Raw genomic sequence first — 24,714 nt, forward strand, 5'->3', positions numbered from 1 at the left:
ACAAGCCAGGTTTCCAACAAATACCAAACAATAAGTAGCTATGGAGGAAAATGTTTTTAAAAATGCTAAATTGTATACCGTTCTGAAAATATACAATCTAATCAGGAAAGATTCAAAAGAGATTTTTAATATTTCCTGTCAACATATACTCAGGGCCTTTCAGAACATACTAGAACGAACATTGATTTTTATGGGCTGCCACTGCAAAGTAAATCTGGCATATTTGCTGCAATCACCACTCTGAATTAACGGCTGAAGACATTTAACTCCTGTCAGGAAGCTTGTTAAGTGGGTTGCAGTGCTCAAAGCACACAGACACACACTCCTCGGGCAATGCCTGCACTAAGGTACAGTGTCTTCAGCAACTTTGCAATAAAACAGGAAACACACAAACCGGGAGCTAGTTTGAAGAAGGGTGAGGCTGGACACAATACAAACAAACCCTCATATCCTGACTCATTATTTCCAAGGAACTCCAATGCATTCAAATTATTTTAACCTTCCCTTATCAATAAAAAATATCTAGCTTCTGCACAATTAGCTATTACTAACAATGCTGCATTTAGAACAAAGAGATTCTCTGTAAGCAAACAAGTCTAAAAACAGCAGACAAAATGGCAGCACTTGGATGTAAATCATGTAGATGAAGAAATGTGGGTATTTTGGGATGGGCTTTTAGGGGGGGAGATAAATTGGTCGTTGAATGTGTGCTTCCTATTAATACATTATGGTCAAACGAAGTTAGTTTGTTCAAATTTTTACAGGTTTCACATGTTTCCCAATCTTTCAATATCCCATACAAATTGTCTTCTGTCACTCAATCAAAAGGACAGCATGTTACTTTTGCAGAAACGAAAAGAAATGGGATGAAGTGGCAAGACACTTATCTGGATATTTAGCAGCTGAGCAGACTGAAGACAAAAAATACCTCTATACTGAAATGTATGTTGCCTTATGTGGCTTTTAAGTAGAAGTACCTTAGGTCTAACTGGATAAAGAACAGGGAGTCAATGAAGGAATAAAGAAAAAGGAGTGACATAGCAAAAAGCAGAAAATAAGAAAATGGTATCAACAACTATACAATTATAACCAAGGTTTAACCATAGTTATCAAGTATAGAGATAAAGGACATGGGAGCAAAACAAGATTAACCAGAATGAGAATTTTAGCTGCATACCCATAGAGCAAGGGCTGTTTCAGAGAGTGCATGTTAAAGGCGTTCGTAAGACTCTCATAGATTTCGATGGCATATCCAGTGTCAGCATCCACTGACATTCAGGGTTACTCTGTCCACAGGGATGGAGTCAAAAGGGGCTAATGTATGGAGGAGATGATGGGTCACCACACTAATACAAGCAAGGCAATGATAAGATCAAAGAGAACAAGTAATAACACTGTTCACTATTGTTCAGCTAAAAAGAAAGTTAGGGAGCTTGCTGATAATTGATTCAATGGAGTGAAAAATAGAACAGAGGAGAAAACCTCCAAACAGTAACTGCAAACAGAACAGGTGGTAAAAATATTTCAACACGAGTAGGAAGAAAATTATAGGTAGGGGTTGACAGTTGGAGAGAAGAGCAAAAGCAGGATAAGGGGTGTCAAAACAAGTAAGATGAAGTGGTTTAGGCAAATGTAAAAAGGGCTGGAAGCTTCAGCATGTGTGACCAACAGGTAAAACCAGTGACTGGCACGGAAAAAAGGAAAAGACACCATTTCCTCCATAAGAAATTGCCAAAACTTACGGCCAACAAAAGAAGGAGGAAAGAGTCAATTGCACATTCAAAGTCATCTGGAATTGTAGACAATAGAACTCTTACGCATTAGCATGGAATTGTTGAGGTAGAAATAAACAAGTAATGGAAGAAATTACAAGAAAAGTAATTTGATCTAAAGTCAATCTGGATTTCTCTAGAAAGCATTGTTCATTAGACAAATATTGGCCTAAGAGAGAGGCAAGGGGACAAGTCTATTCATAAAGATTTGTAGGAGTATATACACATCTGTTTAGTTGTTTGGTAGTTTGTGGGACGGTTTGTATTTTTTTCCACACAAGTTGCGTTGAGTGCAGGTTTTTAAAGAATGTATTTGTTTTTCTCTAAAAAAACACCTAAATGAACCTAGACATTTATACTTTTTTCTTTTGTGGTAAAAGTCTACAAAAATTTCACCTTTTCCTCTGTCGTTGGCACTGTCAGAGTCTACTACAAAAACAGCTACTTTCCCTCTCCCCATTCCACCTACACAATATATTTTGTTAACGCCAAGTAAGGTGACAATTGTCACCCATATTATAAAATATTATACTTGAAAAATGTTCCTAAAAAGCACAGTACAATAGTATAATAGTTATAGTTATTTTTAGAAGTTTCAATATATTGTTATGTTAACCAACACCAGTGATTCAAACAGAGTGTGACATTCTATTGTCTATTTCCACGTACTCCTACCAAAAATAAAGTCTGTAAAGGACCTTATGTAAACTAATTAATTAATTAATTATTCCAATCCCGTGAAGTCTCTGTAAAGATTTATAAATTGTAAATTTTGAGCATTTGTTCATTTGCTTTTGCAAGGTATTAAAAAAAAATTTCCACCACCAAATATAAGTTGAAGAAATCATTACTGTGTTGGTCATTACAGAAATTCATTACATCTGAGTTAACAGTGAGTCACTTCATTACTTTTTAAGTTAAATAATAGCATTAAAACCTTATATACTGATGTAATTTTAGACTGTTAGTTTTCTTTGAAGAACAAGAAACCATATGCTGTTAATTACTAAATAAAGGAAACTAAATGAAATCACATCTTTTAAATGGAAATCTCTGAGTCCCAGTGACTCTGACAAAGAATGTATGAACAATTTGATCATAGAAATAATTCCATAGGATACTATCTTGTGATGATTTCTATTAGTTTTAATGAACCACCCACTGTTTTCCAGTGTTATATTTACCAGAAAGGGTGATCTGGGTTAGGATTCACAATTAAATGCTCACACACATCTGAGCTCCAGAGAGTCTATGTATGGCAGAAAAATTGGCTCTCCAACTATGCTTCAATTTGTCTTAAAATAGATATTTAAAACAGGTCAGCTGAGCTGCAACTGCCTATCTTGCTCTACTGAATGTAAAAAAAATCTCAGGAAAATGACTCTTGGTATCAACAAATACATGGTAGAAAAATCAAAAATCCATTAAGAGGCAGGCATCTCTTATAATAGGTCATGAGCTCCAGGTTTTTTCCTATAAAGATGCCTTTTGTCTCCTGCCACAATTAGAATAGCTTTCTCCATCAACGGTAAATGCCAATACTATTGTAAACCCAAATTAATATGCCCATATCGAAGGCCAAAGACTATGTCTTTCACTGTACCTCTCAAATCCTTCTCTCTCACACACCTGAACTGGGAGAAGCAAAAGAAAGCTAAACCCCATAAAATTCCATGAACCCTAGGAGACTACCATTCACCTGAGAGAGGACTGACAGCACTATGCTTCATCATGTAAAAACTAATATTTTAATTACAAAATAATAGTAATATAAAAATGTAATAAAGCATTATGCCTTACCTGCTGGCGATATTTCACTATCAGACATTAAACTCTGCTTTCTCTTAAGGGAGAACTTCAAGCAGACAGCTAGCACATACTCTAGCTGGCTTTCTGTAGATCTCGGCTCACGGAAGAAGTATGCTGGGTAGGGGCTCACCACTCACAAGAAAACTTGTAAGCCCAGAATCAGACCAACCATGAGTTCCTGATTCCACAGGGATTTAAATGTTTGCCCAACACCTGTTGCTTATTCCATGACTGTGGAACTCCCAGTTTCCCCAGTGCAGTACACACCTTAAGACAAAACTGATGAGCAGCTCAGCTCTTAGCTCAGACATTCAGGCATACCACACTTGCATAGAAATGACACCTGGACCACACAGACAAAGGACCATAAAAAAACCCGACTACCTGTGGAAGCCTTAACCTGGGGGAGAAAAAAAAAAAAAAATCAGCTACAGCTTCTATTGACAGTACAACTAGTCTGTTTTTTAAGCTTCTAAAAGCAGGCCAACTCAGCCTGTTACATCATGTGGATTAATCAGATGCTACAGTATTTACTAGGGTTAAACCTAGAGGATAAGGGTTACATAATGGATTCAATCCAACCTAAAGTGCTCAGATCTCTCAAATAAATATACACCTTTTCTTTTTGAACATTTGGACGGGAATAATCAACTAAACGTAAGAGAAATTCAAGTTTAACAAGCTTCTGAAATCGTATTCAGTTCCAAAATCTAGTACCGAGAAACAAATAGAGGCACACACCACTCAAAAGACCACAAAAACCTATTCAAATTTTGTCACCCTCATCTTTACACTTCATGTCCCCTCTGATACTGTTATGGAAGCACTACCACAGAAATATTTTTGAAATATTTTTGTGTATTACATACATACATCATCCCCTGGGCCTACACTCCTTACTCCTCTCTGTTCTTTGCTTTACTGTGATCTCTGACTTGCCTCATTTAAGCTGAGCTCTCCAACCAGAATAAAATCCATATACAACTACTGCATTCCCAAAAGCTGCATTTTGTTTCAGAGTGCCATCAGTAAGGAATCCTGATTTTTCCATGCTGCAGAGAATACAGTTTTAGCCACTCCTTACCCTTTTTCTTGTGTGCCTGATGAAAACATTCGGTGCTCTGATAAAGAAATAATCACCCAAGCAAACATTACATAAAAATTGCAAGAGGCCCCAAAGATAATGCTTGGCAGAGTTGGTAATTCTTCCACTTCAAAAAGTTAACCTGCTTGCTTTTAAGGATCTGCAGCTTTTAATGTCTTTCACAGACAAATAACCAGAGAGAAACACATCGAATATACACATATTACAGGATACTGGTAATGCAGAAAAAAATACAGACTTAAAACCCGAAGCAACAGCAAATCTTACCATCAGGGTAATTTAATTCAGCTGAATTATTACACATACAGTTATAGCTTTTCAAATATTCCTTCCCCTGCCCAATGATTGCTTATACAGTGCATATGCTCCTCTGCCACTCCCTTCAAAAACAAGAAAGCTATACAGCAGTCTCTTCCAGCACGCTCACAGGAGATGCTGAGGTGCAACAGAGACGCAGGCATCTCCGCTACATGAGGGTGCTGCCTTTTTCAAGGTGTTTCCTTTTTAAAACCACTGAATAACGATGCTCCAGGCTTACAAGTTCCAAATTCTGCAACAAGAGACTAGAAAAAAAAATATTTACCATCCGTACATTCTTCATAATACCAGTCCAGTTCATAATAATCTGCTTCGATAAATTTCTGCATAGTCAGTATCCTTCAGCGACATGCACGAGATTTCACTTCGCTGCTAAGGTCAAGTGAAATGCAGCCATGCCTTCCTGCCTTTGCAAAATGCCAGAGCACAAGGCAGCTCACGGGAAGCTGAAAATGAGCTGCTCATCTTCACTGAGGCCACAACTGAAATAAAACGAGGAGTGTGGAGAGCGTATTTGGAAAAAAAAAATAAAAATAAAATAAAAACTAGAAAAAGGATGCAGAAAGGAAGCAGATGCCCTGTCGGCTCCTGTAATGAAGCTCTGCACAGGAGCCTTGGATGGGTGTTACCGAAATCCTCCTATCAAAAGGCTGATGCGCTGACGTTAGGGACACACACCACCGCCTGGCTGGTTCTAACTCATTCCTTTCCTCCCCAGTCTCCACATCTCTTTCAGGCTAACGTGTTGCCATGGAGATGAGCTGGCTTCAAAAGCGATGCAGAGATGAAGAAAATGCATTTTGCTGTTTCTGGCTTTACAGACTAGAAGGAGTCCTCCATACTGGAAACAAAAATCCTTGCTCGAAAGATGATACAATTCATTGCCACTGCTCACAGAACATCAGCATCACACTGTTGCAATTCACTGGGAACATGCAGTACATTAATAATGAAAATCTAGTCCATTACTACTCTCTTCCACACAGTTTGATAAAAGCCTGCCTTCCCCATGGAAAATTAAACCATGTTGCTGCTTTGTTACACTATTCTGGTCTGATACAATAGAATCCTTTCTACATCCTGCTACTGCAAAATGCCAAACAAAAAAGAAAGAATCAGCAAAATCAGGAGAGCAATACATTTCTCCTTGCAAAAAAAAGCTGATCTGTTTCTACATTTTGTCCTCTCCATGAACCACTGACTTTTTTCTTTTCCCCAAGCACCTAAGCTTCATAGCTGAAAACAAGAGGTTAGGCCAAAGTTTCACTATTTTATTCCTAAAAATACTGAAGGTCATCACAGAGAATAGCTTAATGTCTGTGTTCAGTGTTGTGGAAATGAAAGAAAATACTTTTGCAGCCCCCAACAGAATTGTGTTTAAGCTATTAGAAGAGTACCTGTCTGAGGAACAGATGGCATTAAATCATCTAACACAGGAATTTCGAAAAGCATTCCTGAGTACGTGCAGGTATAGCTACCAAAGGGATTGACATCCATTTTGTTCATAGCCAGTACATATTCTTCACCCATTTCTCCCCTTTTTTCAGGAAACTCTGTTTCTTTGCTAACACCAGTAGAAGCATTGGGAGACATTAAGTTGTGACTTATGTTAGTAACACGAGGCAGGAGGCCATATTGGGTCTGAGCAAGGAGGCATCTCTCTGGCTAAAGACTCCATCCACAAGAACAGCCACGAGCAGGTAACAGAGAACCATCCAAAACTTCTTCAACTGCCCTCCCAACCTCCAATTTCTTCCAGCTTCAGAGACAGCCTTAGACAGACGCAGCTAACACTACTTTTAGCAATTCTTGAACGACTTATCCTATCTGTTCTTGAGCCCACATACATTTTTAGCACCTCAGACATCTTCTTGCAAGGAGTTCCACACATCTACTATTCATGATATATGAAACCTTCACCTTTTGCTTTGCAACTCACTTTTACTAACTTAATTCGATGCTTCCAGCTCTGGAAATCTGAACACTCAGTCCATCTCTCCCTTCCAATCACTCACAATTTCGCAGATTTCTATTAAGTTCACCCTCAGTCGTGTCTCTTCCAGGTTGTTATCACTTATTCCACACCCTGACTGGCATAGCTTTGCTTTACTGTAATAGAAATAGGTAAGGAACAGTCAAGCTATGCAGAGGAAAATGCATTGGTTTCATGACCACATTAGTATTTCAGCTTTACTGGTATAAGAAATTATCACTGCAGTCCTTTGAGTCTTGCAGAGTTTCAGTTATGCAGTTTTTCACAAGGAAAAAACTACACATGCTATTAAATGCAATTAAGGCTACACTGTTAAAATACTGTCAGAGAAAAATAAAGGTTCCTATGGCAACATCAACTCAATTGCTCTGCATATAAGCTATTTGTTCCACTTGTATTATTTTTGTCCAAAAGGTAATTTCAGTCTGGGTAATGCTATTAAATAAGCATTTAAAATAGAAAGAATGAACATTGTCTACCAGCTTAAATTGCTGCAGGGACACTCTCCTTTTTATTTGCTGACATTTTAAACAAAGGAAATCTTCAACATGCTAGAATTTTCTTCTCACTGTCCTCCCGGCTGCATACATACTCCCTTTCAATGAGACAGGATAACAATGGTTCAAGGTAGGGGTTTAGGGGGTTTGTTTGTTTTATTGATATTTTTCTACAGATCCAATTGGAAACACACCAGTGTAATCCATAAAGGCATTATTTTCCTCTGGAGAAAATCACTTGTGTGGTCAAATGATTTCAGAACTCAAGAGACTTGGAAATGTGGGATAAGTGTATCATCTTCCCAGCATGAAGACAGAAACCCTGGGCAGACAGAATACTATACATCCAGGTATCACAAGCATCCCTTCAATTATATGAGAAATTGTAGCTCTATAAAAGCTGGAAGGGTTGTCAAGCTGAACAGAAATGTCTGACCAAGCCAACAAAGCAGCTGCACGCTTGCAGAACCTACTTTCAGCCTTTGCAGCCCTATTTTTTCTTCCTACACTGGTGTCTCAGATTCATCTTATGTGAAACTTATCAGAACAGTATATTTTCCTGGTAGACTGCTTCTACAAACATTGAACTGCTGTAAATACAAGTTTCCATATTATAAAGAACTTCCTTTTTCCTATTCCAAAGTTAAATACAGTTATTCACATTCATTCAGCATTCCCTTCCAGCTGCTATATTTTGTCCTATTTTTCTATGTTTATGTCTAACTAAACAAGTCCCTCCCCTTTTATGTGCTCTCCACAGGGCAAAACATACAGTTTGATAAAGAATTTCAGTAGCCAATTGTGAACAGCTAGTCTGAGCATTCCTTAAGACTGTGATTACAAAGGGCTATAATAAAGGCAGAAAAGATGGCTTGAAAAGCTCACGAGCCCTCTCCTTCCTTTTAGCTGAAATAAATCCATGCCAGAGGTCAATGCTAAACTGATCTGCCTAAATTAGCCAGGTTACAAAAAACATAAACCCTTTTCCTTGTTTGAAGAGAATTTTTGACAAAGATAATTTCAATTACCCCATAGCAGCACACTCAAGACTGTAGCGAACTGTGCTGCTAGGGTGCAAAGCAGCAGCAAGTCATCTCTGCTGGCAAATAAAGCATTAAAAGTATGTCATTACAGAGTATGTCACTATAAATCCTGTGTTCCCATGCTTAGTCATTTGCAGCTTTCTTTCCAGACCTTTTCCAATTCCAGGAGGATCCTTTGAAACTGAACACTGGAGCTGGATGGAGTACTTCCATGGCAGCTGCAACAGTGTATTATCTCCCATTCGATTACCTCCGGGTCACATTTCCTCTCTTGGCTACAGCTTCATATCAGGATGTTCAGAGCATTAAACACCATATCGCATCATCATTTTCTGCAGTCGCCAACACAGTCACCACTGCTCAGGATAAAGTTGCCCATCCCATTAACATTGTCTGGAGTCCTGTTCATCATAGCAGCAGCTACGCAGGCCACCGCTCTGCAAAATGGCATAGTGGTAGTTGCCACAACACATACTTTGCAAACTGACATTTTTTTAAACTGACTTAAATAAAAAAGTTATTAAAGAGCATTAAAGAGGCAAGCAAGCATATTTAAAAGCCCAATTGATCTTTGAGGATGGGCTGGCACACTTATTTCTAAATTGGAATCTCATTTACTGAAGTGAAGAGTTACTGGTGTTTCATCTTCCAAAAAGAATACTGAACAGGAGTCATCCTGTGACTGCACATATACTCAGAGCAAGCAACTCTGACTTAGGACAGTCATCTCTTCCAGTGTAGTATTTTGCTTAGCAAGAAGTCTTGCTTAACCTGAAAAGAGTAGAACCCAGAAACACCGAAAGCATTGTTATCGGTAGCTTTTAGAATTGGTATTTAGAAAAATGGGTGCTTCAGATTTGACTGACTCTCATTTATCAAAATGGGATGAATATCCAGGGCTTCAAAATGGTACAGGAGCTTCCTACAGATGGAACAGAGCTGGTTGCTTCTGCACACTGTAAGGGCACAATGACCTCACCTGATACAAGCAAAAAAACTCTTCTGATGCAGAGAAGGGTCTAACTGTTTTTCCCACTAAAAAAAATGTTTTAACATGAGAGAGGGGCAGTCAGATGAAATTAAAGTACTTAATGACAAAAAGCTATTTTCCACATGAAAGGATTATTTCTCCCTTCCCCCAGTAATACTGGAGAATACTATTTTTACATTTATATAAGATCAAAATTGATGTTGTCTTTGGCAACCTTTCTGCAAAACCAGCTGTGTAGTTTAATTAAGGTATCACTGGGCATACCTAAACACTGTAAATGAGACCACAATGGCAAGAGTCAGACATTAAGAGAATACAGCTCTACCTAGCATTAAGAAAATGAAGAATAAATAAAGCTTTAAAGAATCAAATTTTGCAAACTGTTCATCACCTGGAAATAATGTAAATTACAATCTTCATTTTTTTGGTTATATTTTTCCTGGAGACAGCAAAAACATTTGTAAAATGAAGTTGAGCTTAATATCATGCTTGATTGGATAGACAAAAATACTACAGCAGCATGGTTATGACCTATTTTTCTAACAAGGAGGGAAAAAACCCACTGAGAGTCATGATTGCAGGTTCCTGGGAGAGGAAAGGAATGCATTACACTGAAGGAATACAGAATAAGGAAGCCCAGAACCGGAACAAACGCTCCAGGTGTGGCCTCACCAATGTTGAATACACGGGAAGGATCAACTCCCTCAAACTGCTGGCAACGCTCCTCCTAATACAGCTTAGGATACCATTAGCCTTCTTTTTGGCAAGGGCATATTGCTGGCTCATGTTTGCCTTTGTGTCCACCAGGGTGCTCCAGGTTCTTTGCTGCAAGACTGCATTCCAGCAGTCGGACACCAGCATGTACTGGGGTTGTTCCTCCCCAGCTGCAGGACTTTGCACTTCCCTCTGCTGAATTGTACAAGGCTGCTCTTGACTCATCTCTCCAGTCTGCCAAGGACCCTGTGAATGGGAGCACAATCCTCTGGTGTTTCAGACAACTCCTCCTAGATCTGTCTGTGTCTCACCCTCCCTCATGCTTTACAGCCTGTTGACTTCCTCTGACCTTCACTTGGTGACAGCTCTTCAACAGCAGTACAATTCCTGCATAAAAGAAGGACATCTCTCCCTACCTCAGGGAGAGGCTCTGGGTACTCCCTGCAGCCTGAGACTTGCAAGGTTGAATCCCCTATCTGATGTTCTGCCTGGGTTAAAGTCTCTGCCCTGGCAAGGAAAGGTGCTCCAAAACCTGGAGAATGCACCCTATGGCACATTGCAACCACATCTGAAGGTTTAGGCTGTTCTGAACTCAGATGAGGACCCCTTCTTTGCACCCTCCCACACAAACTGCTGCATCTGTTGGCTGTGTCTTGGAGCTGTGTTCCAGACCTGGCTGTTACAGAGGGTTCTCTCAAGCACCAGCTTGAGAGAACACTAGCTTGGGTGTTAACCATCCCTAGTGAGCAGCAGCTCCAAAGGCAGCTCAGGGCACCCTTTGGTCAAGGGCACCTGACAGCTACTCAGAAGCCACTAGAGCTTCCTCGGGCCCACATCCCTGTCTCCCCTTGCCTTGCCCTTACCAGGCAACAGCAGGCACTCCCAGTTCGACAGAGACTATCCAGGAGTTCCCAGATAGGCTCTGTCCCCATAGGTTGCCACAAAAAAAACTCAAGACTCTTGGGCAAATTGCTGCGCCTGTTCACTCTCTCTGGTAGCCTGTTCACTGCCTAAGGTGCTCAGAGAGCTGTGTTCTAGGCCTGGCTCTTACACAGACCTCTCCCTAGACACCAGTTAGAAGTGTGCTTGACTTCCCCTAATCTGGGGGCAGGGAGATGGAACATCACTTGACTGTATCATACATTCATGTACCACATTTTAGGCTGATTTAAAAGGCACTCTGCCTCAAGAGTTTAATAAGACTGGTCAGATGACGTTTGATTTATGTGATTACGCTTTAGGGTAAGATCAGTTTTATTTTGTTCATTTGGTAGGGACTGGCTCAGTCTTGTGTCTGAAGCCTATGAAGGAAATAATGACAAAGATGTGCTTTGGAGTTCTAGAAAGAACAGAAGAACAACTGTAGGTCTAATACTATTCAGTTCCTCCCAGTTGCCTTCTTTCCCAATTGTGAATTAAATTTTAAAAACTAATTCTCTACATTACCTACCCTGGGCTATAGCTTAACTCCCCCCCAAAAGCTGTGAATAAATTAAAATGCTTGGATATTTAACTATTCATTTTTCTACCAATATCTTTTAAATTAATTTAAAAGGAGGTCTAAGTACCTTGTGTCCATCCTCGTGAGTGACGCAGCCCAGTAGATTCTGTGACTGCCAACCTTTGTGGTCGGGAATTAGACTGAGGATCTCAAAAATAAAAAGCCACATGAAGGCAGAAAAATCTGCTCTAGTAAGCTAAAGCAGTACAGCTAAGGGTCACTGTTGACTCTTACCCTGTATGGATCAACACCGAGGGAAACTCATCACATTTCCACCAACATTTTATAAACCAGCATCAATCTGAATGTGTAGTCCAACAACTGCAAGGATATTTTTCATAAGTCATTCAAAAAATAAAACTTTCCAAGAGACAAGTTACAGTATTTACTCACACCCTCATCGAGGTTTTTAAAACAAACTAAACAGGTACACGAGGAGTGGCTTAATTGCAGCACTGAAAATGAATCATTGTGTAAGTAGCCACACCCTGGAAAATACTCTCAGAAGTGATGATGGTACAAATCACAGGGCTTTTCTGCCAACTTACTTAAAATATTATTTTTATTTTCATAGTTAATTTTTTCATAAGCCGATGTTTACAAACAATACAATAATCTCCAAACATGCCAATGGATTGTGATGTATTATGATCTTGCACTCTCATGTATAGAGAGTGCACAATAACTGAACAAAGGTAAAGTCAGAGATCTCAGTTTCCAGGATACCAGCCTAAGGTTCAACCCAAATTTGCTTAAACTTCTTAAACTACTATCTATACACACGTGTCTGCCTATAAGCAGTAAGGAATCAACTTTTCTTTATCAAAGATCTCCTTGCTTTGCTCCTCTTCTTTAAGCAGTTATTTCCCAGTAACATACACTGCGGCACAAACTGCACTCCAATTTTTTTCATTCAAGCCAGTTGACTGGATGAAAGCTACAACCACAGCAACATGGTAAAGTTGCAGCCATTATGCCTATAAGCTAAAAGCTGGATTAAATTGTTTAAGTACTCACAGTTCTAGGCAGCTTCTGCTATCCAGTTCCTCTGTTCTACATAGCTTCATTTTCAGAGAATCATAAGAAGGGTTTGGGTTGGAAGGGATCTTAAAGATCAACTAGGTCCAACCACCTGTCATAGGCAGGGAACCTTCCAGTAGATTAAGTTGCTCAACACCTCATCCAAGCTGGCCTTGAACACTTTTAGGGAGGGACATCCACAGCTTCTATGAGCAACCTGTTCCAGTGTTTCACCACCCTCACAGTAAAGAATTTCTTCCATGTAACTAATCCTAATCTACACTGTCAGTTTAAGCCTATTGCCCCTTGTCCTAACACTAAAGGCCCTGCTAAAGGGTCCCTCTCTGGCTTTTCTGTAGCCTGTTTTAGGTACTGAAAGGTAATCTAAGATCTCCCCAACGCCTTCCCTTCTCCAGGCTGAACATTCCCAACTCTCTCAGCCTCTCTTCACAGCAGAGATGCTCCAGCCCCCTGATTGTTCTTGTATCTCTCCTCTGAATTTGCTCCAACAAGTCCACATCCTTCTTACACTGGGGGCCTCAGAGTTGGGTACATACTCCAGAGTGGGGTCTCACAAGGATGGGTAGAGGGGGAGAATCACTTCCCTCGACCTGCTGATCATGCTTCTTTCAATGCAGCCCACGATATAGTTGGCTTCCTTGTCTGCAAACGCACACTGCTGGATCACACTCAGCTGTCAACCAACGCTCCCAAGTATTTCTCCTCATGGTTGCCCTCAATATATTCTCCACCCAACTTGTATCGTGTATCCATCCCCAAGTCACACACCATTGCAAGCCCCACCAGCATCTCAGTTGGCAGAGTAAGGATGCTGCCACACAGATTTTTGGAGTTCCTTGCCCCACTAATAAAACATCTTTCCCATGGTTATTGCAACAATCCACCCACACAGATGATTTTATTCATGAGACAGGACTAATCAGGTTACTAAAGACTTTGGAAACCTGACATTTCAAAACATTTATTTAAGCCAATTTCTGCCATCATTATAACAGCACTAATGGGCTGATACAAAACAAGGTGGTGTAGTACATCTGATTCCATAGATCAGCTTCAGCTTGTCTCCCCATCCTTCACACATTTTTTTGTGTGACTGGGGGGAGGTGGAGAGCACAGGTAAGTTATTTACTAGAATAGTAGAATGCCCTCTATTGAAGCATGAAAGTCAAACTCGGTTCTTCATATTCTTCATGCTTTTCTCCACAGCCTTGCTCCTTACAAAACAAATCATCTAGGTGCTTCAAAATCTAATGAAGCTATCTTTGCGAAGGTTTGTGTTAAGCCCTCTAACTCATCCCTCCTGAAACTCTACAGTGTTGTGTAAGTCTACATAAATCTACTATATAATCCACAGAAATCCACTACTATTACTTTAGCATGGTAGTTATTGGGATGAATCACAGAAGTTTTCTCTAATTGCACAGCTATGTCAATACTCACAGTGGAAGAACCCAGAGACATGAATCCATTCACCGTGATAAAAGTATCTCCAGGCTCAAACAAAAGAATAAAAACCCATGAAGGTCACAATTCTACACACTTTCCCTTCAGGCACAAATATATCTTTTTGTCCAATAGTACGAATATGAACAAAAGAAACAATGAAGGGACAAACTATCTCAACCAAATGCTCAGAGTCTGGTTCTTCACAAGTCTTTTCTAGAAGTTTAAGCTGTAGAAAAATTATTTAATGTCATGCTGTGATGCTGGCACACAGTGCCACCAGACAACAGTGCAATGTGTCAGAGAACGCATTCAAAAGAAGCAGATATGGGAAGAGGTCTAAGCTTTCTCAGTTACATAGATACAGAAATTCCAGTCTCTTGTGAGAGAGACCACAAGCAAAAAGAAGTATTTCAGTATTTCAGTTTCACCAGTATTTGATAATGTGAAAAGGTATGCACTGTTCTTAATTAAATATTTCCTTTGTTTCTGTCTACCTCAATCTTGGAGACCAAAGCTGCAAACCACAAACAGTTCTCTTACTTTTCACAACTTTAAAGGAATTGCACAGATACTTGAAAGAAGGTAACAAAAATAGCACTACTTTATTTGTTTCTCTGTACAATTTCTGAATTTTTGACTTACGGAAGTATTTCAAGGTCTCTTCTATTTGCTCAGTTGTTAAGTCAATATTCGCATCAGGGGAAATGAGAGGTGTGTGAAGCCAGTCGTCGTGGTCATAACCATAGATTGTATCTGCTCTTAGCTTATAATGAGGCAGCTGTTCTTCCAGTAGACTGATGATTTCAACTTCAGGAAGGTTGGTACTATTGCACACATCTGGTGAGAGAAAGAGAACAATCTCTGTTAGCTACCTCAAGTTGAGTACTCTACATACAAGCTTGCAAAGCTGCCAGTTTCTTCGAATCATAGAATGGCCTAGGTTTGAAGGAACCTTAAATGTCATCTAGTTCCAAGCTCCTTGCTGTGGGCAAGGACACCTCCCACTGGATCAGGCTGCTCAGAGCTCCATCCAGCCTGGCCCTAAACACTTTCCAGAGATAGGGCAACCACAGTTTCTCTGGGAAACCAGTTCCAGTGCCTCGCCACCCTCACAGGAAACAATTTCTTCCTAACATCTAATCTAAACCTACTCTCAGTTTGAACCCATTCCTCCTTGTCCTCTCACTACTTACCCAGGTAAAAAGTCCCTCTCAATCTTTCTTGTAGGCTCCCTTACGGTACCGGAAGGCCACAATTACCCCCGAGCCTTCTCTTTTCTGGGCTGAACAAACTCAGTGCTCTTAGCCTTCCCTCACAGGAGAGGTGCTCCATCCCTCTAAGCATCTTGGTGGCCTCTTCTGGACTCTCTCCAACAGGTCCATGTCTTTCCTTTGCTGGGGACCCCAGAGCTGGATGCAGCACTCTGGATGGGGTCTCACAGGAGCGGAGTAGAGGGGCAGGATCCCCTCCCTCGCCCTGCTGGCCATGCTGCTTTTGATGCAGCCCAGGATACAACTGGCTTTTTGGGCTGTGAGTGCACATTGCTGGCTCATGTCCAGCCTCTCATCCACCAGCACCCCCAAGTCCTTCTCAGCAGGGCTGCTCTCAATCTGTTCATCCCCCAGTTTTTGCTAGAACCACTAGACACTAATCAGTTTAGAAGATATGGCTAGCACAAACTATCCTAGTATTAGACAATACAAGGGCATGATCTCAGAGACAAAAAGCCTGACCTCTAGAAGCAGGGACTCATTTGAAGAATAAGGGGGGCAGGGTGGGGAATAGAGAGACAGTGAGTATTAAACAGGGTAGTTACAATCACAGCATGAAGAAAGGTTAGTGCAAAGAGGAGTTTATATTTTTGATATTCTGCTTCAAAGATTATTTTTATCTTGTAAGCTTTACATATCTCTTTAACTTGGTCTTTGACCACAGTATAGTACCACTATATTTTTTGCCTTTGCTGCTGGCAGATTTTTCTCAAGAAAAAGAAATCCAGGACTGCAATAGCAAACAGTGTCACAGTTCACACCTAAGACACACTGGTAAAGTCGGTTACAAGAACTTTTAGGGCACCTTTTGACACTATCCTGACCTGCATTCTGTGATGCAGTCCCTTATATTCACAAATATATCAAGTTTGCATACAGTTTTAAAAATGGATACTGAGAGCCAACAACTGCAAAAATGTTACAATTAAAATTAGAGCTTTAAATATAGGGCAAGTAGTAGTTGAGCAGTTTAACACAGAAAATCTCAGTTAAAGGTAGAACCTTTTTTACCGTGAGGACACAGGGGCACAGAGAGGCTAGGAACTCGAGTGAGCAAGGCCATGAGCACTCACTCTAGAAGGCCTGCTTTTAGTAGAAGTCAGAACAGATTACCTCTAGAGGTACATTACAACCTATCTTATAATAAAAAATTCTCTGTGTGTGTCAATACCCAAACCAGGCATGATAGTTCTAAATATGTAATTTTAATTACCACATAAATTAACTACAATGTATTGCTAAATATTTATTAAGAAACAGAGTAACCCATGGTATGTTGATGCTCTAAGCATTTGCAAAAATCTGCCCATTTTCCATTTCCATTCCAGGACAAAATGAAAACACCACTGTGTTATTCATCCCAGTAACACTGAAAGCCCAGTTTAAACTCAAGCTCCCAGTCCTCCCCTGTGCAGCGCTGCAGACAGGCAGGTTCTGTTCCCTGCTGATACTGACTCACTGCCTGGGCTTCCTGGATTGCTACAGACCCATGGCATTGGTCTGGTGATCGACCTCTGGAGAGTCAATTCAAACTGTTACTGCCAGCACCTTTGCCCTGCTCTGCAACAAAGGGACTGGGCTCTGCCAAAAAGAACTGCCCTTCCCATCCTGTCAGCTGCCTGTAAGGCAGCCCTGCTCTTGCTGCTTCCTGACAAAGGCACCGATTTTTGTAAGAGAAATTTATTCTTTCTATATTGATGAAGACTTGCAATTCCACTGTAACCCAGTGGAGCTCACCTCTGTCAAAGGAGGGAAGGGAGGGGGAAATGGGGAAGTAACACATACTTTTCTATAGACCACAAATTACTTCTGGTTTTTAGCTTTCTAATCCAGAAATTACACTGTCAAAAGCATCCCAAGCACTAAAGACTGCAAGAACATTACTATTCTATCAGGGCAGAAACAGGGCAGAAGATACAAAGATGAATTTATACTGCCAATCTCCTCCTTATATACTCTACAAAATCTTGAAAATTAGAACTACAGTCCACGCGGGAAAGTTGCATTGTACTTTATGCTTCAAGGGGTCTGCTATTACCTATCAGGATGTATTCTCCTCTGCTTTCATCCAGGCTGTTGTGCTGATTGCTGTACATATGTAACTGTCCTTCAACCCTCACTGCACAAGGTAGTAGGATCAGGTGCCCACATGTGTAGCGATGCTGTTTTTATGGAGCTCTGTGCAATGCCGGAATCAGCCTGCATACATCATTTCAAGGGGGCTTTGCAACCCTTTCAGAGGGCTAATGACTTACACAGAGAAACAAGATCTCTTCCCCATGCTTTGAAAGATGAGAACCTGTAACTACAAACCTTTCTTTTTCCCTGGCTACCTTTTTAATTGCTGAGAGCATCATCTTAGTGTTTGCAACCATCTGAGCTCAGAAAAGCCAGCTGTTCTTCTAAAAAGCACATGTTGACACCAACTAAACATTCAAAGACTTTTCTGTGTATGTGTATAGACAAAGACTTTTTTTTCATACATCTACCTAATTGCTCTCAATTACAAGAATACGGAGTTAATTTTTTTTGTTAGGGTTGTTTTGGGAGAGGGATTTTTTTCTGAAATGTTAGTTCTTCTCTTGAGAAAAATGTAAGAGTTTACACAACCTGTCTGAGATGATCTTTTTGGGAACAAGGAAATAAAAATTTTGAAAAATTCAAACCTTTACAGTCTTTCTCCTTTTTTATTTCAAAAGAAACAGTTTGACTTCGTAAATGAAAAGAGAAAGTTCCAGGTAAATAATTTTGTACAGACAAATAAACTGGTTTGCTGTATCACAAAAAATAGCAAAAAATGGACTGCAAAAGAAGTTACTAATACAATGTGAGGAGGAAAAAAACCTTCACAGATGCACACACAAAAAAGAAACCCATTTATTTTTATTGCAGAAAAGAAATCCACTAGAACTTGAAGGCCAGGCAGTAAAGAAATAAGAATTATTGTGGAATAAAAGTCAACCAAGACAATTTTTCTACTCTACCATATAATAAATCCCAAGCATTCCTGAGCAATTCAAAAGGCCTAGGAACTGGAAAAAATATTAATGAGTAACTGGAAAGACAACCTTTTGTGATGCTATTGTCATTAACTTCTATTGCAATCTCAAAATCTGTATACCAGCAGGAAACAGAACAGGCTCTGATATAATTGTCTATTTAGAAAAAACAGGACACTGTAATTACACTTGTTCATGACTAGACATTAGTTTACCACTTAAAATCACAGCAATATTCTCAGTGCTACAATTACACAGTCTTCCTCTTCACTTTTTCTCCCCTCCCTTTTCTGAGATGCAGGCACTTGTTAGGAAATGGTATGCAGACTAACGCCATTCCCCATCCTCTATAACACCGCATGCTTAAAACAATTAACTGATCATTAATAAAAACGGATACAACAAAATATGCTTTTGAGTTGCTGTTACGGATTTTGGAGTTTGTAATCTAAACAATTTTAAACTTGCAGTCTTCTGGACATCCTCGGCAATCAGAAACTTCTATAAGCAAATTACAACTAACTTAAATAGCTAAATGAATTATGAACTCATGACTCTTACTAAACCATGGGTCATTCCGGGTTCTGCTCTTGAAAGAAAAGAGTTAGGAAATAAGATTTGCTAAGGCTCTTGCACACTCTAGAACTCTATAGCTTTCAGTACTTCATAGAAATAATTACATATTTAAAAAAATTTTTTAAGTCTTTTTCGTATTATTTTTGCAAGTAACATGTTCCATTGCTTTGCTGCCTTTTTAGCTTAAATGCATAAACACCCCATCTCACTTATTTTGTTGCAAATATATATTTTTCCATGCCCTGTTCCTCAGGAAATAAAGAATGTGGTCAATCTGCTTTGCAGGAGTTTTCAACAATGTTCCTTCCCATGCTATGTTTTCTATACCACATTAGTGCAAATTCTTTCAAAGACATTTGTCTTGATGAATTTGTTGTTTCAGTTTCTTTCTATAAAGATGCAAAACAGGCAGAACACTCCAGTTGAGCTCTCTTTTGCATATTTTCTTACTAACTCAGTATCTCTTAGGTAGTTACTAATGGATTACTTACCAGCTTGTTCCATATCTTTTCATATTTTTACTGGCTGGTGTGTCTACCCTTTTCTGGACATCTTGAACTCTCCACCACCTCCCTCCCAACTTAAGACAGCCACTAAAGTTTCACAGGTTGCTTCAACTTGCTTATATTTCCTTAGAGGAATTTTTACTATACTTGTTGAGCTGGCTACCTTTGACTATTTCATCAGTTCCCTTTCTTCTAGCTACACCTCTATCCATACAAAATGCACTAAACATTGTAAATCAACCTTTCATTGTGGAGATTGAAGCATGTATAGGAGGGTGGCTTTTTCTCCCCCTCCCTTTTTTTTCTTAATTCTTCTTGTGCAGATGAAGAGACATAACTTTTAGGACAACTATGTCCATGTGAGGATAAGAGTACACTTGGTTTATTTTCAGATGCACACTTACATCCTTCCTCTGCTGTCAAGGAGAGGAATGATCTCCTGAACAAGGAGTGATCAAACACAAAATGAAGTGAGAGGTCTAAAACAACGGGAGCTGACTGTATCGAAGCAGCACAGCTCTTCAAGGACTGCAACTCCCCCTCTGTTCACAGAACATAAGAGATCATAAGGCATTGTGTAGGGTGTTGTCACCCACTGTCATTTTCATCTTGCACTCATACAGCCATGCAGTACATTAGGTCACTTCCCATACAGCACTAAATGTTTATGTAGCTGTCAGTGCTACTCAGATGGGTAGAACTATGCCGGCACCTCATGAACAAGCAATTCAGCCTCAGTCAAACTAACTTCAACATGAAACACACGTAGACAGATTTGAAGATCTCCTTCCAAACAACATGGTCATCTAGAGCAACTCATCCCATTGAACTGTATTCCCTACCAGGCTTTTGGGCTTCACCTGTTTACAGCTATGACTAAATAGATGTATCTTACTACAGAAAAGAAAAACCTAGCTTGACCCATAAAGAAGGAGCACCTTTTCAATTTCAGCAACAACTTCACATAAAAAGTAGTGATAAATTCAGAGAACGAACCTAGAACAAAGAGAAGGGACAAAGATGTGGGGAGGGTGGTGGCTGACAAACAAAGAAAACCCCCAAAAATACACAAAACACATGCACAAAGAAAACAAACTCTCAAATCTCAAAGCCTGGCATCTGCCGTTTTTAGAAACACAATACAAACAGCTTATCAGTACGGCCATTGCAAGGAACGTAAAATACATAGTTTCCGCCTGTCCGAAGTCGGGTCCAAACCATCCCCGATCTTTATACCTGTACTGGTTTGCTGCCCAGCAGAGTTGCCTTCCCAAGGTTAAAGGACTTCCAGGTCTCCACAGAACCTGCCGGCAGCACACAGTGCCACCTGCCGGAACAACTGCCTTATTACCCGAACCCTCCCCCAGGACATTTTGTCAGCTGGTTTCTCGCTTTCAGCCCATTGCTGTAAATGGAACTAAACAGTTGCTCGTAAACCCAGCCTTGCCACGAACCAGGGCTGCGCTCAAGGGACATGCCTGAACACACAAGTCATGACAAGAAAGACCACAAGAAAGCTACCCAGAGATAGCATCGTTCCCAGAGCACAGTGCTCTGGAGTTGTGGTTCTCATGGAGGTCAACACCTTGCACGAACAGCAAGCACAAAGCAGCCTTGCTACCCTGAAGTGCCTCCCCTGAGCAAAGGGAAACAGTTGCTGTGTAGAACTGGTGTGTTCAGCAGAACAGCTCCACTCTAACTGTGACCTCAGGGAAGGGCTGGGCTGCTTGGCAACCTTCAAAACATAAGCTTTGGTCATCAGGTTGTATCACCCACCCACCATCTTCCAGAAGACTCCAATGCACCAACCCTCAATGGTGCTGGCACTCAGCCCTTTATAAACAAGAAAAAAAAAACAAACCAAAACCAAAAGCAAAGCAAAAACGCCTCAGTAGTCACTCTCAGACAAATCCTTCCATTTCCTGCATCAGAACTAAAACATCGTGAGTTGTCACAACTGTTTGAGGTAGCTGAGGAAAGAGAAGTAGATAGGAGCACAGTAACAAAAACAGATAAGAGAAACAAGGAAACTCTGGAGAAAGCAGGGAGAATGAAGAAGTCTACTACTTTACTTCATGGAACCTCTCCTTGGTTTTCAGTCCTGTCCTGTAATATGACACATATTACAGGCACCTTTGACTGTCAGCTCTCTAAAGGTGTTTTTTAAGTTTCTCTGTTTTACATCTTTGAGAATGGCCAGTGAATAAATAACAATTCCAAAAAATAAAAAGCACATGATACCTGCAAAGGGTCAATTCCAGCGCTGGCTCCCTACTAAGTAAGGTAAAAAGGAAGGTTATCTGCAGAAAAGGGCTACAGCACAGAAGCTAAAGTCCAGCCACATGCAACACAAGAAATCAAAGTTCATCAAGTTGAGGCTATTCCATGCTAAATACTAATGCATCTTGACTGCTGATTTTGCTTATTTGTGACACTGAGATTGGTCACCTAATCTAGTTCAACAGGCAGCCAAGAGGCCATGACTACATTAGACCACCTTCTCAGCAGACCCACAAGCCTAAAGTCTAACCATATTCCAGGGATAAAAGCAAGAAAGATGGTCTTTAAATGTTTTTCCAGCAGATATTTCCTACTTGAGGCAAGCCAGTAGCCTCATTTTCCCCTTGCTTTCTGTCCGTTTAGATAATGATGGAATGGAGTGAACTAGTCATTACCATTGTGAAACCTCAACACCACAATTAGGCTGCTAGTCTACTGAACAGGAAAACATAGCCTGTAGTCATCCATTATTTGAGCTCTATAGGCCCACATAGACACAATCATTAAGTATTAGCTGAGGTCTAGAATTAAAAATATTTCTTGAGCTTTATTTAGCAATTACTCTGTACGAATACCTGTAAAAGGAGAAACCTTAGAACTTACCATATTCCTATTCAATCTCAGTTCTGTGATGCCCCGAATGTGGATAACTATACTGAAGTCTTACAAATCCTACTGCTGAACTCCAGACCGTACACACACACTACATGTGTTCAATCAATGTAAAGCGAATGATTAGTTTTTAGGGTAAAGAAAATTACTTTTAATAAAAACAAAATGTGTTGCCAACTCAGTGACTTGCCCAAAGGGAAAGATAGCCTTAGCATTCTTACACATCTCGCTGCTGGCTGCAAAGCCAAATTACTGGAAGAAACACTCTTTAACAACAAAGTTGTCTCGTACCTTTAAAAACTCCAACTCCCAAAACAGCTGTGGCAGCTTCTGCAATGACTGGCATGACATGATTTTGGAATTGCAAGTCCTGCCACATCTTTAAAAATGTTGTTTAAGGAGTGGTTCTTCTGCCTCTGAACATGGAAAACACTGCATAAAATTCAGTCTTCCATGGGAAAATAAAAGACTCCCATGCTGACCTCTTTTGGCTTAGTCAAACATGCCAGTTAAAGACTGGGATGAAGTTTGGAATGTCAAAGATGAAGCCACTGGAAAGTGCAGTTTCAGTGTGAGAAATGTCATTGTTTACCAGGTTAAAGTCTCCCTGCTTTGATACCATCCAACACACATATTCCTGATGGGTATAAAAGCTGAGATAGATCTTGATGATGAAAGTCCATTAAACTATTAGGACCCTACTGTACATTATGTCATAAATTTAAATGGACTTTGCTTTAAACGAACAGAATGGAAATGTTTCTCCCTGTAGATAAATGCACTCATACTCACAATTTTTACATTAAACAGAAAATAAAACTTCACCACCATGGTTATTCTTTTAGAGCAAGAACAAAAGCTATTCATGTACCAAATGCATGCTGGCAACGCACTGTTCAGCAGCAGTAAGAATAAACACATTCATTAACCATTAGGTTCTTCCAGCTGCCAAGACAGACTGCAAATGTCTCAAAAACCCATTGATAAATCACAGAGTACGGAAAACCCTGAAAAGCAATTGTCCTGCTTTTGCTTGTTTTTCAGCCCAGCTACAAAATGCGCCAGCTGCTAAACAATGGCTGTCAACAAAGTTTTCACAGAATCACAAGCAAAAATGTAAGAATGAAATCTTATGTAGCTTGCTCTTTACAGACACTTACTTTAAATGAAAAATGTGTTGCTTCATGATGGACACACTGAGGGAGAACAGTAAAGATGAACTTAGCATTTATGGAGTTAAATTATGGAATAAAATTATTTTCTCATATTTAAATGCATCAATGTAGCTTTTTTGTCTTCCTGTACTACTCAGTGCACCACAACAAGAAAACAAAAAATGCAGAACAAAAACACAAAACAAAAGAAAATCCCCAAAAAACCTACCAGGCACTTGCCTTCAGTTCCTTCTCCGAAGAACCAACTCAGAATACTGTTGAACACTTACTGCTCTCATTCATCCCCACCTCGAATAAAGTATGCATTTGGGAATGACAAGTGCTTCCCAAAACAAGGCAAATCTAGGGAAAGAAATCTAAAATGTCCCACTGGACTTCAGTAATTCCCACAGTTGCTTTCACAATGACTCTAGAATTGTCAGTTAACACTAAAAACCATGTATCATGCTAGGAAGAGGAGCATAAATAAGTAAGAGGACCAGATGGCAATAACAGCAGAATTATGCTTGGGGGAAAACCAACCAGCCAAACATCACCAAAACACAAAAAGATAATCCTGGATAGAATAAAAATATATGCCTGAGATGGAGATTAAGAGGTAGCATAACAATCTGTCCTAGAAGAGGAATCGGGAAAAAACACAAAGTTATTGGAAAAGGGTAAGAGCTGGAAAGCAACTGAAGGGGGGGGCAGGGAGGATGGGAGATGAGGGGAAAGAGAGGACATGCATGAAGCTGACTGACAATGCACCACAAGCCAGACAGAAAATTCAAAACAGAGGATGCAGCAGGCACAGAAAATAAGATCATTCTGTCAGAGTACACTGGACAGAACTAAAGTCCAACTCATAGAATAGTTCCAGTCATGCTGAGGGAGCGATCTCATCTTAATAGGACTAGCATTTTTTGTATGCTTTAGAGAAAGGAAGAGTGCTCAAAATTTAGCAACAGCTGTTTATAGGAAGTGGCAGGAGAGAACAAGGAGAAGAGGCCAAAACTAGATCAAGTTTATAGGATGAGTCTGGTGATAACAATAACAAAGTAAATGGGCTGAGTTAAGAGCTCA

The 24,714-nt window shown here is 40.1% G+C and overlaps 1 protein-coding gene across 4 annotated transcripts in view; it reads right to left on the reverse strand.

Moving 5' to 3' along the window:
- The window catches only part of TRAK1 (trafficking kinesin protein 1), an 83,273-nt gene that overhangs the window by 52,489 nt on the left and 6,070 nt on the right, over positions 1-24,714 (reverse strand). For 2 of the 4 annotated variants that reach the window (XM_027718946.2, XM_027718947.2), the window contains exon 2: positions 14,873-15,067. Coding sequence is in view for 2 of the 4 variants with exons in the window: in XM_027718948.2 (XP_027574749.1) it covers positions 5,270-5,333 (64 nt within the window). In the remaining 2 variants the exon portion in view is untranslated. Of the gene's footprint in view, positions 1-5,269; positions 5,606-14,872; positions 15,068-24,714 lie in introns of those variants that run through there. The other 2 variants (XM_027718948.2, XM_027718949.2) reach the window with 2 other exon arrangements.

The sequence above is a fragment of the Pipra filicauda genome, unplaced genomic scaffold, assembly GCF_003945595.2.
Source record: "Pipra filicauda isolate LSUMZ 115617 unplaced genomic scaffold, ASM394559v2 scaffold62_size3274119_pilon, whole genome shotgun sequence".
In the NCBI taxonomy this organism is placed as follows: domain Eukaryota; kingdom Metazoa; phylum Chordata; class Aves; order Passeriformes; family Pipridae; genus Pipra; species Pipra filicauda.